This window comes from Fukomys damarensis, unplaced genomic scaffold, assembly GCF_012274545.1.
Source record: "Fukomys damarensis isolate Sample0158 unplaced genomic scaffold, DMR_v1.0_HiC HiC_scaffold_12, whole genome shotgun sequence".
Classification (NCBI taxonomy): domain Eukaryota; kingdom Metazoa; phylum Chordata; class Mammalia; order Rodentia; family Bathyergidae; genus Fukomys; species Fukomys damarensis.
Window position 1 is genome coordinate 5845558 of NW_022900924.1, and position 12494 is coordinate 5858051.

At 44.1% G+C, this 12494-nt stretch overlaps 1 pseudogene and 2 gene segments (V, D, J or C); all 3 read left to right on the forward strand.

The window, feature by feature from the left end:
• Nucleotides 1-2760: 2760 nt before the first annotated feature.
• LOC104848305 lies at nt 2761-3290 on the forward strand. The segment is given in 2 exon segments: nt 2761-2833; nt 2965-3290. Coding segments are annotated over 2 exon segments (372 nt in total).
• A 364-nt stretch (nt 3291-3654) lies between these two features.
• LOC104848306 lies at nt 3655-5505 on the forward strand (annotated as a pseudogene).
• Nucleotides 5506-11649: 6144 nt separating this feature from the next.
• LOC104848307 lies at nt 11650-12234 on the forward strand. The segment is given in 2 exon segments: nt 11650-11704; nt 11816-12234. Coding segments are annotated over 2 exon segments (474 nt in total).
• Nucleotides 12235-12494: the final 260 nt, after the last annotated feature.

Consider the following 12494-nt stretch of genomic DNA (forward strand, 5'->3'; position numbering starts at 1 on the left):
ATTTCAGTTAAAGAAATCTCTGTATGAACATTAAAAATAGGGAATCCTAAAATAAAACTAAAAAGGAAAGTAAAAGAGAAAAGGCAATGATGTAACATCAAAATAATCCTTAATTCTGGAGATGAAAATGGTCCCTGAACATATTTAAATTGCTTCTCGCTCTTATAGTCTTATCTTATTCTTTTTTCATTGTTTAGAGAATACTTTATTAGTTTCTGTAATCAAACTCTCGTAGATATGACCTTACATATTTAGTATGATGTGTTATGCATAACATACTATTATTAGTCTCTCTCTCTCTCTCTCTCTCTCTCTCTCTATATATATATATATATATATATGTATCACACACACACACACACACACACACACATATATAAATTGAATTTTGGGAAACTTTAACGGTGCTGCCAACTTTGGAAAAAGTCATCCCAATTCACTGTGTTAACTTGGCATTGTACAGAAATGGACAACCATATTGGTCTAGAAATGTTAATTTATTTTATTTTTTTTCCACGTGTACAGGGTAACACATCATAACAATAAAACATTGTAATTTTAGATTGCTAAACTTTTGTGTTCTGAAATTCTCTCGCCCTCATCACGGACTTCTAGTATCCAGATCTGTGAGAAAATTCATTGCTGCTGTCGCAGTCATCAACTCCGTGGTATTTTGTTTGACAGGCTTAGCAAACTGTTATTCAGGCCCATTACTGTAATGTTTTCTATTTAGTGTTAAACAAGCTTAAATGGGTGTTTTCTTGAATAGAAATGGAGGTATCTGCAATGATAGTGATGTTTCTTTCTGTCACAAAACCGCAGGGTTTCTTCATTCTCTATATTTCAGATACTTTCACACAATATCTTCACCTACAGTGGCTCCTTTTCCTAAGCATCCCCTCCAGATGAAGCCTATGCTAGGGCCACTGCCAGCTCACAATCACAGCCAACGTTGGTTGGAGAAAGCAGGACTGGGCTCAGCCCTTCTAGGTTTCCACTCCCAGGATGATTGAACACCCCCCGTCCACCAGGGGGCAGTGTAGATATGCTGTCAAGATCTGGAAGGTTGCAGAGAAATGACTTCACAGACCCTGTGAGACAGGAACACGCACTTGCTTTGAAGATTTAGATCACGGTAGGAAGCTTGTACCTTTCTTCTTTATATCATATACTGATTCTACTCCTCATTTTCAACGTCTTTCATATGCTAGCCACACAGTCACCTGAATCCTGAGAATGCTCCCTTCTAAGCATGATCATAATATTCTACATTTCACAGGGTGGTTAATGAAAGCAGCCCAATGCTGTAGAAACCAGTGTGACACCTCTTACATGCATCCCTGTGCAGTTTCTGCTCTGATCCTCGGATGAGTGTCCGCCTCCTCTCTAACTCGGCTCATCCAAGTTAATACACCGAGGTAGCTCTGCAAAATGATCAGCCCACTTGGGGCCTGGGATGCAGTCAGATGGGATGATGGTGGGGGATATTTGGGATAAATAAAATAATAAGAGATAAAATATCTGGGATATTTTAATAGTCTCGGTTGAGATAAAGTATGTATATCCCCACCAGACCCAAAGCTTAGCGCTGGGAGGAAGATGAATTCTACCCTTCAATATGAAACTATCCACCTTTATCCTACGTAGTTCTTCACTGGGCCATGTTTACTAATGAATATTCTGTGTAGATATGGTAAGACAAAATTGTGGAAGTCAGAGGAAAAATAATATATCGGGATCAAAAGAAAATATACAAAAGATGACAACTGCAAGATGTGTTCACTGTTTATTTTGCGTGTAATGCAAATGCTTTCATCACAATGATTTTGGGGGGGCAGGGATCGAATTCAGGTCCTTGCGCTTGCAAGGCAGGCACCAGAACCACTGAGCTAAAGCCCTGGCCCCATAATGACTTTTTAAAATAAAGGACCTTAGCTGGGCATGGTGGCGCATGCCTATAATCCCAGCACTTGGGAGGCTGAGGCAGGAGGATTGCAAGCTAAAATTTGAATCATACAGCTACAAAGAAGAAGTAAAGCCACTTCTTAAATGTTTTCATCTTCACATAGTTGCTTCTTGGGTCCACTTTTTCCCACTACATTTGTGAATTAAAACACAACTGTGATAGACCTGTTCTCCTCCCATGGGTGAATCAGCCAGAGGTCCCCTGGGAAATAGCATCAGTTAATAATTGTGGGCAAGACATCTCCAGTGTAGAGCCAAATATCCATGGGACAGAGGCTAGATTTTCTGCTTTTATTCTCAAGGATGGGCACTGATCTGAGATGAATACATCGTTGCTATTACTGAGTAATAGTTGAGAGATTCTGGCACCCTAACATGAAGTCCGTAGAGGTGGCATGGGTCGTTCCTAGGACTAGCTGATACAGTAGTTGTACCTCACTATGGGACACCAGACAGACAGAATAATTGTGGAGAACAGCCAAAACATGGAAAGTGGATCCTGAGGAGGTTGAAGGACACATACTTTGGCTCCTCAGAAACACTGTAACTCAGGGAAGCTTCTCTGAGTCCTGAGGGTGGCAGCTGATGTCTAAGCACCAGGAAGAGAGAAAAATATGTGTGGAACAAGGCAGAACTCAGTTTCGTGTTTTACTCCTAATGGTCTCTGCCACTCTACCTTGTTAATATTCGTCTTGGTAGCAGTAGATTTGCATGCAAGGAGGCAGGAAGCCCTGCCCAGTACCAAGCTCAGGAGATAAGTGGCCTTGGAGCCCTGGCTCAGCGGGGTCCTGAAGGACTCAGCACTGGGGCGTCTCCTCCACCATGGCCCGGACTCCTTTCCTCCTCACCATCGTCACTCTCTTCACAGGTCAGATACAGGTGATGGTCTCTGCCTGCACAGGGACCTCTACTGCCCAAATTCGGGTCCCAGATGGGTCCCCTCCTGTCCAAAAATTCTCCCTTCTTCCAACTGGATTCTTAACGGAGATCTGTTTCTAGGGTCCCTCTCCCAGCCTACGCTGACTCAGCTGCCCTCTGCATCTGCCTCCCTGGGACAGACGGTCAAACTCACCTGTACCCTGAGCAGTGGCTACAGTAGTTACAGTGTGGACTGGTACCAGCAGAGCCAGGGGAAAAGCCCTCGGTTTGTGATGCGAGTGGGTAGCAGTGGTATTGTGGGATCCAAGGGGGATGGAATCCCTGATCGATTCTCAGGATCAGGCTCTGGCTTGGATCGATACTTGACCATCCAGGACACCCAACAAGAGGATGAGAATGTCTACTACTGTGGGGTAGACCACGGCAGTGGAAGTAGCTTTGTGTAACCCACAGTGACACAGAGAGAGGGGGAAGTGAGACCAAAACCTCTTGGCTGATCCGCCCTGTGATCGGTTCCCTGTCATTTTACCGACTCAGGTCAGAGGAATCCTCCTGACTCTGCCTGTGGAATTCCAACTTCCCAGGCAATTTGCGTATTCAATTACATTTTCTCCTGGGTGCCAATATTTTCTCATAAATATTTGACGCAACGTTCATCCTCATCCAGCCCTCACGACACTCTGACTCTTCTTCAGGTGACTAAAAAAATACCTTGTGCGAGGGAATCTGGAGGAGCCACAGGTCACCCTGTGATGCAAGCATTCCTGTCAGTGAAGTCAGCTACCTTTCAGACCTTTCTATCTAGTGGAAATGACTGTCCAGAGAAAACACGCGGAGTACTTGGCAAGAATTCATGGGAAAGTCACAACGTAGCGCCTTAAAATTCTGCAGCGCCGTGGAAACACACTGCCTTAAAAAGCAAGTTGTAGAAGGAACCCGGTTGCCATTAGAGATAAAACAGTTGCTCTGGAAACAATCAACGGGCCAGATGTTGATAACATACATTGCCAGATATGTTTCTGGAGAATGTAAATTAGGAAGTCAGAGGCCCATGTGAAGTACAAAGCAGTGAGTGTCAATGAAGGCTATGGGATCTGAGAGGTTGCCAGCATTCTTTGTTGTCCCCACCCCTCAGGAGGATGTGCTGGGCTTTCAGGGCTGTGCCTCGCCAATGTGGTGTTGGTCCCGCTCCAGTGGAAATGCGTTTTTGAAAATGTCAGCACTGCCCAAAGAACGAGACGATGGCATTTTGCAGGTGTAGAAGAACTTCTTGGATGGGATTTCCAAGACCACGCACAGGCCACCTTATGAAACTGACAAAACTGAAGACCTAATCAAGCAACTTCCTGTCCCTGCAGGAAATCCAGACTGCATACTCTAAATTTGAACAGCCGTTTCTGATGGGTAACAGTCCTGAATTTGGGACACAGATATAAAATGGTTTCCTTCTTGGAAAGTAGCAGCTGGCTTGACATAATCAGACGTTGTCTGGAAAAAGCAATAGAGGTTACAGAGTGCCCGGAAGTTGAAAATGTGAACATTCTTCTTTTAAAGGGGAACGCCTCTGACCTCCGCTGCCTCCTTTCCTCCCTGCCGCAAGTGACGATGGATCCCCATTGTCACACCCAGACTGGTTTCCACAGCCTCGTCCAAAAGGAGTGGGTCATGCGTGGCCACTGTTTCTTGGATCGCTGTAACCACCTCTGCCAGAGTGACAAAGAAGAGGTTCCTGTGTTCCTGCTTTTCTTATATTGTGTCTGGCGGCTGGTGCACCAGTGTCCCGCAGCATTTGAGTTCACCGAGACTTACCTGACTGTTTTATCAGATAGCCTGTATATACCTATTTTTGGTACCTTCTTCTTCAATTCACCTCATCAAAGAGATAATAACATGGGTAGGGAAAGCTTGGCTACACAAAGCAAGCCTTTGAATCTGCTCACCATGTAGGATTGGTCTGTGCAGTTTGAACCCAAAGCCCAGACATTGCTCAAAAACCCTCTCTATGAGGAAAAGCCAAAAGTAGACAAGGGCCAATGGAAAAGAATGTGTTTCAGGCATCAGTGATAACTTTCTTGGCCACTCACCCAGTCAAAGTCATCTCCCAAAAGAGGATTTTTCAGGGAAGAGACAGATCATTTGATTAAAAATCTTCTGGGCAAGAGAATTAGCAGCTATTGACTCTTCGGATGAGCTGCTGGAGAACTTTTGGAAGTTCTATGAGAGCTGGCACAGCAAAACTACTGACTACCATGGCTGCTTGTTGCCTCATATAGAGGCAAATCGAAATTTGGGCACATCACTACTTGCGTTGGATTCCAAAAGGCCAAATCATACGTGGTGGCAGGATGGCCCCAGTGAGCAAACTCTTTGAAATGATGGAGGAAGTCCAGAGCTTACAAGAGAAAATCAATGTGTGACATCCAGGCAGAGGTACCCTTCCTGCTCAGGAACTCTGTCCGCCTGTCCTCTCTGGTCCCTTTCGCTTTGCTCCAGTGACACTCGTCCAGGCCTGCCTTGCCCACCAGTGGCTGGAGAGATTTGGGAGATGAGGAAGACCTGGCCAAACGAGAGGATGAGTTTGTGGATCTGGGGTCCTGTGACTTGAGTGTCAGTGACTGTGGAGAGGCGTGTGGGAGGTTGGGACAGTTGGTCCCTGGATGAGTGTCTTGCTAATGCTGGCAGGGTCATGGTCCAGAGCTCTGTTGGAGAAAACCCAGGCCTTGAAGAAAAGAGCTGGTTCTCAATTTTTTCATGGTTCTGAAAGACTATGCAATTAAAGCTAGCATTATTAATTGGAAGGAATTCCTGCATGACCCATCAGAGGAGCGTGGCTGCTTTCCGATGCCTAGGTATTGTGGAGAACCTGCAGTGGCCAGTTTACTTCCAGAAAGAGCTTCAGTTTGATAGTCTCATGCTTACTGCTTTCTTCTGATCCTTTCTGTGCCAAGATCGCTCATCTCACCATTGGGAATGGTGTCGATGGCCCATCTCTGTTAGGAGCAAGTGCGGCTTTATGTGGTGTTTGCGTGAAATGAAAGACGGAGTCAGAGGTATTAAGATGGGTGGCATTTACTTACAACATTTTTCTTTCTGTAGAAAAGCTGGAAAGTTCCACTGTTGCCACACAGCCTAACCCTCAGCCCTCCTCCCTCCTTCCTGGGCTGTGCTGTGGCAGTGTAGGCCAGCGTCACCTGCTCCTCCCTGTGCTGTGCTGACAGCTCAGGCCTTTCCTCCACACTGTCCCTCTGCGCTGCCCGCCTTGGAGCACACAGTCCCAGGGTCTCACTGCTGAACCTGCTGGTGAAACTGGAGGAACCTCTTGGTTTGCCCACAGGAGCTTCCTTTGAGTCTGGAGTTTCCCGGTGTTTGAACACCTTGCTTAGCCGCCTTCTTGCTCCAAGGCTTTGGAGACCCCGAGAGTGTGCTTTTCTGCTGTGGTTCCTCAGCTGCTCCCTAGCTGTCTGCTTCCCTCTCCAGCTCTGGTCCTTAACAGACTGCTGGGGTCGGACAATTGTGAAGACGGCTTTCATGGGTGAGCAGCTGAACATCAGTGCCAGAAATGATGATTCTCGCAGGATACCTCGGCGCTTCAGAAGCCACAGAAAAAACTTAACTATGCCAGGTCTTCTCCTTGGATCTGCTGTCTAAAATGGTACATCCATATATGTTTTAATGTAGGAAAATATACTTTGTAAGGACCAGTTTTTTTATCCTCAGTGGAACTCTTCTCAAATGCCACAAAAGAAAGGAAAAAAAAAAAAACACAACACACCTTACATTAGAATCTTTCAGATTGAATATCTGCCTTTTATATGCATTTGCTCTCCAGAATAGATTCCGACTAGAATGAAAGATGTTTAGAAATGCCCACTGGAGGGCTGTAGGAGAATTTGAAGTCATCGACAGAGGAGTTTCCAATTTGCACTGACTCACGTTTGTACAAAATCATTTTGCTCTTCTCCGTTCCACATGAAAGCACGAGCCAGGTCAGTCCGCTAAGGTAACAGGTTGAGGGGAACGCGGGATCTGTGCAGCCGGGGGCCAGACACACCTCAGTCTTTGTTGCCTTAAAAGTCTTGGGAGAGAGGTCAGCATTAGGCTTGTGATAGGGATTTTTAAAAACACACTAGCTCCTGGCTCCCTTCGCATGTGTCCCACGGGTCTTCTTAAACTAGCACTAATCTCCACTTATTCCTGTGCTGTGTTTCCTCCCAAACACACTATGGAGCTATTTTGTTACCTTATTATTACATGAATGTTTATTTGGTAGCCTCTTCAATCTTAGTAATTTTCATTCGCAGAGTGCCTGGTGTGATGCTTCACACTCTATAAAAGATGGTTTAAAGGCACAAGGTCATGGCCCCCCTCGTCATAGCAGCTGAATGGGCACCGAAATATTTTTCTATGATTTTTTAAAATGACTATAGCAAAATAAGTAAGCAAGCTGTTGTGCCATGTAAGGTTATGATGATGTTTGCTTTTATATTTGAAATCAGATTTCTATAACTTGTATTTGTGTAAAGACTTCTTTGTGGGTTTATCCATGGTGAAAATTTTATTCAAGATTCAGATGTAGGTTATGCTTAACAGTAAAAACTGAAATGATGAAGATATACTCCTAAGTGAAATAAATAAGTCACATATGTGTAAATACCAAATAGTTTCTCTGGTGTGAATAATCTGCAATAATACATAAAATCCTAATAAGATTACTGACATTTCGAAAAGGGAAGAAAGGAGCTAAAGGTGTAGGGAAGGTGGGATGAGTAGGGGAAGGGTAATAAGGGAAGAGAAAAAAATGTGAGATAATGAAAAGATGGAAATAAAGTATTTGTAGATGGGGAGGGGAAGAGGGGGTGAAGGGAGGGCAGGGGTAAGGGCAAAAAATGAGAATCAAGACTTGTCATGTGGAGGTACAAGGTCCCAACAATGAATGTAACTGTACTGTATCCCTAAAATGTACCAATAAACTCAATTAAAGCTGAAAAAAAAACTGAAATGAGAAGATTTACTTTAAAATGTTGCACTATGCAAGTTTGGAAATATACATTAGTAACTTACTGTATATAATATCTTGAGTTTGTTTATACCCTCAAGTTTTTACACTGAAGAGAAACTAGCTTAAATAAACTCAAAATTTTCTTTTTTTTTTTTTTAAGGAAAAGCTGTGGGGCTATAAATTTTTTTTTAAATTTTCTGGATGCACAAAAAGATTTATACTTGTATTCTCACTTTATATCTGATTGCAGAAATTAAAGCACAGTTTACAAGCAAAAAAAAAAAAAAAAAAAAAAAAAAAAAAAAAAAAAAAAGAACATTGAAGGAAGATCCGAGTGGTTCTGATTCACCACTTTGGTGTTCCAGGAAGATGATTAAGGACGCCCTTCCAAGGCCTGGCCCAATTCCTCATTCTCTGCACAGGAGTGACTGACTGAAAGGGCCTGGGGAAATGTGCTGTTAAGAATTCTTTCACTAAAAAAAAAAAAAAAAAAAAAAAATTCTTTCACTGTTTTACTTTTCATCTGCTACTACAGAATTGGCTCAGACGCTGTTTGTTTAAGCAAGACAGTCTGCACGTGCCTTTAAAGTCTCCCTTGGGTTTCTTTGACCTGGACTTGTCATCCCTGCCAACTCTTCTATCCACAGCATTACATTACGCTGAACTTTCTGTATCAGAATGTCCTCGGTGCTTTGGCTTATAAACACATCATAATATTGGAAGTTGGGAAGTCTAACATCTGAGCGTCAGAAGATTTGGTGTATGCCTGAGGATCTCACCTGGCTCACAGACTGTACCTTCTTACCGTGTTCACACATGGTACAAAACTAAAGCTCATCAGGCCTGTTCATAAAGACACTAATCTCATCCAGAAGGATTTTGCTGTTTCAAGAGCTCTGCTTTGTAATGCAGTCACCAGTGGGTTGAGATCTCAGTATATGAGTTTTGAGAGGTCACATTTTCCATGTCATCTGATGAACACAACTTTCTTGTTGTCTCCAGGGCCATAAATACATACTCTGGTCTTCAACATGCTTATCCCCTGACGAACTGAGATTCTTGCGTGACTTCTCCTCACCTAATTTAATAAAAGGTAGATTATCTCAAGGGTACCTCACCTGTAGCATATGCTCCAATTTTACTTAGATTCCATGAACCAATCCCCTTCTTGTTTAGAATGTAGAAATGCTGCGAGATCTGCTAAGTTCATTCTTGGAAATGTCCCAATAAAGCCGTGTTGGTGCCAGCACCTCATGCCATGGAGCCGTATGTGTGTGCAGATGATACACAAGGAGAATCATCGGGATCATGCTGCAGCTGAACTGAGGAGGGGAGATGCCCTACTGTGCTGTGCACAGCTTATTCAGCTATGAATTTCACTGACCTGATGATGATGGGGTTGTGCTCGGTATCACAGAAGCTCTCAACCCTTAGATGTGTTGGGAACATTGGTTACATATCAGCTGTGCTTACTTTAATCTTCTGAACTATTTAAGCACCATTTTGAGATCACTTTTGGGCCACTATTATCATGGCTAAACATCTCTGTTCTTTAACTCTGAAGCTTGTCCTGATATAACACACTGCCCCGGTGTTGGGTTTTTATACCCTTGCTGAAGGCTCCAATGTGAGGCCTGGAATGCAAAATTCAGCACTGCATGGAGGTGTCACCATTTAAAGATCCTTATTTGTGTACCTTTAGGAATTAACCTCCAGGGAAAAAGGGTCAATTCTGTTCCACCTTTGTCATTTTCCTGGGTTGAGGAATGCAGATAACATTGACAAAACAGTAACTTCTAGTGGGGAAAGTCATGGCTTTGTTTCTTGGCCTGTATTTATTAAATGGATTTTTCAGGGTTTCTGTATTTTAGTTTTACAGACAAAAGATCTGAGAGGTGGAGCAGAGTTTCACACAGGATTTGAATAATTCTTCTAAAATTAAATCCCATAAATCCCAAGTCTGCACAATAGAGCATTCTCTTTGCTGAAAATTAAAATGCCACCGACATACTACAAATTAAATTTATAAATTATAATTTGAGATTACACAGTTGCATATTTTATGACACCAGAAATTTACATTTAAGGAAAAGTGGAAGGAACTCTTATTCAGCAGGGGAAGAGTTTTAGGATTTTGGAGACCTCAGCAGGTGCTTTTCCCTGAAGAAATTTTAAACAACCAAACTTGATGAAGGCAGAAAGCCAATGACAGGACTAGTGTAAATAGCAGTTTTATCTTGGTGACAAACTGAGCATCACGTTAAGATGTCTGATGAGATTTCATGAAATACTAGAGCTGAATTGACTCAAGAGTCTCACAATCTGGGAGATTTCTAAAAAGCAGTGTCAATGATGTTTCAGGTATCTTCTGACCACAAAGCATCAGAAACTGTTCAAAATACACAACACGACTGTGACAGGGCAAGCAAATAGGCAGTGGCACAAGGTAGTGACACACAGATAGGGAGACGAGGCCCAGAGATTTGCCTGCAGCAAGTCCTGAAGCCCATCTCAGGAGTAGGAAGGATGGATTATTCAAACCGAGGACAGAAGACAAAGACTTTCCAAAGACAAGTGGAGCAGATGGTGCACATACAGCCTCGTCGGAGAGATCAATGAGAGTCTCAGAATCACTTCTTTAATTCCTCAAAAATTTTTTGTAAGAAAACTCATGAAGCAATAATGATGGGGTTCTAAGCTCTGGTTCCAGAGACTACATGGGTCTGCGCTGTGCGTGGATGAAGGTCTTTGGGAATGTACTTGCCAAGTGGTGCTCTTGTTTGGTACAACAGGATACAACGGATGCCCATGACTTCAAAGCTCAGGATCCACTGTGCTTTCTTTACTCTATCAGATAGTACATGAAATAAAAGTGTTAAAAATAGAAAAACTAAAACCCACCAAAAAAATCACATGGCAAGTCGTTCAAATACAGTTTTTGATAAACAAGGATTATAAAACAGTAGAAATAAGCAAGGTATGGTGGTGCACACCTATAAATTCCAGCACTATGGGAGGCTGAGGCAGGAGGATCACAGGTTTCAGCCCAGCCTGGGTAACTCAGCAACTTAGCAAGATGCCATCTCAAATAAAAAAGATTTTAAAATGCCTGAGGATATAGCTCAGTGTGAAGGCCCTGGCTTCAAGCCCCAGTCCTGAAAACAACAAGAGCAATAGTAGTGGCAGCAACAATAAAAACCAATTATACATATGTATATGTTAAATTATACACCAATGGAATAATGTATTTTGAGCCTCTTCTATGGGGTAACTAACAGCCTAAATTATCATTTATGCACACTTTTATACTTTCCAGAAAATACATTTGAGGGAATCAAAGCATGTCAAAATGACAGCACTCAGGAATTACATCACCCATGTACAAAAAGAGATAGTGACTTGGTAAAACTGCAAAAACTAGTGAGGTTCTTAGGTCTCTGGGCCATGGGGAGGTGTGTGTCCTGCAACTAGCAGGAGGCACTGTGGAACCAGCCTTCTACTTCCTTCTACAAAGCTGCTCAATAAAGACCATTAACTCAAAGGATTGTTGGAGGCTGGGCTCTGTGTTACTGATGGGACTCAGCTGCTGTGTCTGCTCTGGTTCAGCAGAGTCTTGTGAGTAAATGGCTTTGTGTTCTCTCAGCGGGTGCTTCCTCCCAAGGCTCCCCCAAGAAGGTAAAGCAAAACGTCTTCCTCCTAAGCCTGCGAAACACATTTGCATGAACAAACCCTCTTCTAGCAGGGGAGAAAGAAAAGGAGGTCTGGGCAGCCCAGCCTCACTGTTGAGCTCAGGGGTTGTGTCCACCATGACCCGGAGTCCTCTCCTCCTCCTCCTCCTCCTCCTCCTGTCTCACTGCACAGGTAGGGACAGACCTTTGAACCACAGGGTAGCCTGAAGCCGAGTCTCTCAGCCCCACTAACCATCTTCAGCCTGGTCCTTATTCTACTGTTCACGTGTGTCTGTGCTTGCAGGTTCCCTCTCTCACCCTGGGCTGACTCAGCCTCCTTCCCTCTCTGTACCTCACGGAGCATCTGCCCGACTCACCTGCACCCTGAGCAGCGGCCTCAGCGTGAACAGCCACGTCCTATCCTGGACACAGCACAAGCCAGGGAGTCCTCCCCAGTATCTGCTGCACCACCACACACACACAGATGGGTACGAGGTCTCCACGGCCCCCGGCCGCTTCTCAGGATCCAAAGATGCCTCAGTTAACACAGTTGCTCTACACATCTCTGGGGTTCAGACCGACGATGAGGCTGACTATTACTGTGGCACATGGGACGGCAGTGCCAAGACTTACACGGTGCTCCAGTCCCACGAGGAAGTGAGACTAATGCCTCCCTCCTCTCTGTTCTCCGCGCCATTACTGCTACCGGTGGGTCTGACCTAGTGTGCTTCAGAGGGCAGCTTCTGTGGTCCTTGTTTTAGCAAACATCCAATTTTCCTGCGGAGGGGGAAGTGAAAATGTCTTTCTGTTTCCTTAGTTAAAATGTTAATTTGAACTGTTGTAAAGGATCACTCGGTCCTCCCTCTACCTCCCCCACTCCAATCCAGCTGACTGAGTTTCCGAAATGGCTGTCCCCGGCTGTCTGAGCCCAGGGAACGACATCTGTGCTAGAACAGGGCACACACCCCACCTGCCAGGTCACA